This window comes from Hevea brasiliensis, chromosome 16 (genome assembly GCF_030052815.1).
Source record: "Hevea brasiliensis isolate MT/VB/25A 57/8 chromosome 16, ASM3005281v1, whole genome shotgun sequence".
NCBI classification, from domain to species: Eukaryota; Viridiplantae; Streptophyta; class Magnoliopsida; order Malpighiales; family Euphorbiaceae; genus Hevea; species Hevea brasiliensis.
Window position 1 is genome coordinate 13,711,505 of NC_079508.1, and position 2,663 is coordinate 13,714,167.

The 2,663-nt window shown below is 37.6% G+C and overlaps 1 protein-coding gene across 1 annotated transcript; it reads left to right on the forward strand.

Annotated features, from left to right (window-relative positions):
* The first annotated feature begins 238 nt into the window (after positions 1-238).
* On the forward strand, positions 239-2,189 carry LOC131174588 (uncharacterized). Its single transcript, XM_058138343.1, has 3 exons — positions 239-369; positions 1,583-1,800; positions 1,885-2,189. The coding sequence occupies exons 1-3, from the start codon at positions 239-241 to the stop codon at positions 2,187-2,189; spliced, it is 654 nt and encodes a 217-aa protein (XP_057994326.1).
* Positions 2,190-2,663: the final 474 nt, after the last annotated feature.

A 2,663-nucleotide genomic window follows, 5' to 3' on the forward strand; every position in this document is an offset into this window, starting at 1 on the left:
GTCATGGCCAACAATAATAACAAACCAAAACCCCTGAGGGACTATAGAGCTTTGACTATCTTGACTATCCAAGGATTCCAATCTAGCATTACCGGGCCTACAATTGAAGCCAACAATTTTGAACTCAAACCAGTATGGCTTTAAATGATTTAGCAAATCCGATTTAGAGGCTTACCCATGAAAGATCCACATTATCACCTCCAGTGCTTTCTCACTTTGCATGACACTTTTAAACTGAATGGGGTCTTTGATCAAGCTATTAGACTCCGAGCATTCCCATTCTCACTTTGAGATAAGGCAAGAAAGTGGCTACTTTCTCAACCAGCTAGAACATTCACCACCTGAGAGGATCTTTCACAAGCCTTCCCAGTAAGGTATTTTCCACCTACGAAAACTACAAAATTGTGGCTAGATTTGAACACTTTCAGATAAAAAGAAGGAGAGTCACTCTATGATGCATGGGAGAGATTTAAAGACCTTCAAAGGGAATGTCCACACCATGGCATAGAAGATTGGCTCTTTGTTTAAAATTTTTATAATGGATTGCTACCATCGATAAGGAGGTCAATTGATTCAGTAGCAGGGGGGGACCTGATGGAGAAAACAATGACTGAAGCTTTGGAATTGCTAAAAAGGGTTACATATCATAACATAAAGTGGTCAAATGAGAGGGGAGATGTAAGAAGGACAGCAGGGATCCTAGAATTAGATGCCCTTAGCATGATTAATGCCCAGTTTGACTAGCTTACAAAAAAGCTTAACAGGATGCAGGCCAATGTAGTGGGATCAAGCAATCAATACTGCGAAAGCTGTGGGGGAGGTCATGTAACTTCAGAATGCAGTCATTACAGTAAGCCTTCAATAAAGCAGCTGAAATATGTGAACAATGGAGGGAACTTCAACTAGAGATAGGTTAATAACCCTTATTTAAATATTTATAATCCTAGATGGAGGAACTACCCCATTTCTCATGGTCCAATTTACAAAATCTGTAAAATTAGCCAATAAATAAACAGCAGGGATACAACCGCCGCCACTGAGTTTCCAAAATAGAGGTTAAAATTTAGTACAGTAGCCACCACCTCAACCTTAATAGCCAGAATCCAAGTTGACCATGGAATTTATAATGGAAAGCTTTTTGGTAGCACAATAACAGCAAAATGAGATGATTAAACAATTAGCATCTAAAGTAGATCAATTGGCCACCCATAATAAGATGCTTAGCAAGTTGGCTCTTCAAGCAAACAGATTGAAAAATTGCCAAGTCAACAGGAGATGAACCCTAAGGAACATTGCAAGGCAGTTACATTGAGGAGTGGGAGAATACTACAAGAACAAAAATCAAAAGAAAAATAAAAGTAGAAAGAAGAAACTTATGGAAATTTTGACAGCTAATTAGAAGAGAAAGAGAAGCAAGTTGAAGAAGAGAAGGAAGAGGAGAAAGGAAAGAAAAAGAAATTACTAGAACCTTACCAACCTCTTCTACCTTTTCCTCAAAGGTTCCAAAAAGCCAAATTGAACAAGCAGTTTGAAAAATTTTTAGAAGTTTTGCAGAAACTTTATATCAACATTCCTTTTATAGAAGACTATCTCAAATTCCATCTTATGCAAAATTTTTAAAGGAAATTCTTTTCAAGAAAAGAAGGTTGGAAGACTATGAGACAGTGGCTTTAATAGAGGAATGCAGCACCATCTTGCAAAACAAGCTACCTTCAAAGTTAAAAGATCCTGGAAGCTTCTCTATATCATGCCTCAATAGTAATATGAACATCGATAAAGCCCTTTGTGATCTGGGAGCTAGTGTGAGCCTGATGCCTCTATCTATATGCCAAAAGATGAATGTTGGAGAACTGAGACCAGCTACTATCTCATTATAACTAGCAGACAGGTCTGTCAAGTATCCAGTTGGCATCTTGGAGAACATCCCTATCAAAGTAGGAAAATTCTTCATTCCTATAGATTTTATTATCCTGGAGATGGAAGAAGATGTTCAGATTCTCATACTATTGGGAAGGCCTTTCTTGGCAACTGCTGGAGCGATTATAAATGTCAAAAACGGGCGGTTAACTCTCAAAGTGGGAGATGAAGAAGTGGAATTCAACCTGTGTAGAACAATGAAGTATAAATCTGAATCTGATAAATGTTCAAGGGTTGACATTATAGACAAGCTAGTAGAGGAGGAGTTTTAAAAGAGATATCTCGAAGACCCTCTTGAAGCTTGCATAGTGCACAGCCACACAGTGGAGGATGAAAATAAAGAAATTGTAGACTATGCAAAATCTTTAGAAGCTAACCCACCTCTACCTCTGGCTCAAGCACTACTAGTGAAAAAATTACAGGAAGAGCAACCCAAAAGCAAGTCACAAAAAGAGACAAAATAGGTAGAATTGAAACTTCTTCCCTCCATAGGTACACATTCTTGGACTGTAACTCTAAATATCTTATTATTTTAAATGCTAGCCTGAATAAGATGGAAGAGGAAAAACTCTTAAGGAAACTTAGGACCCATAGCAAGACTATATGGTACATTATAGAAGACCTCAAGGGAATTGGCCCTTTCATTTGTGTACATAGAATACCTATGAAAGAAAACAGTAGGCCTACCATTGAACATCAAAGGAGATTAAATCCTAACATTAAAGAAGTAGTAAAAAAGAAAATTT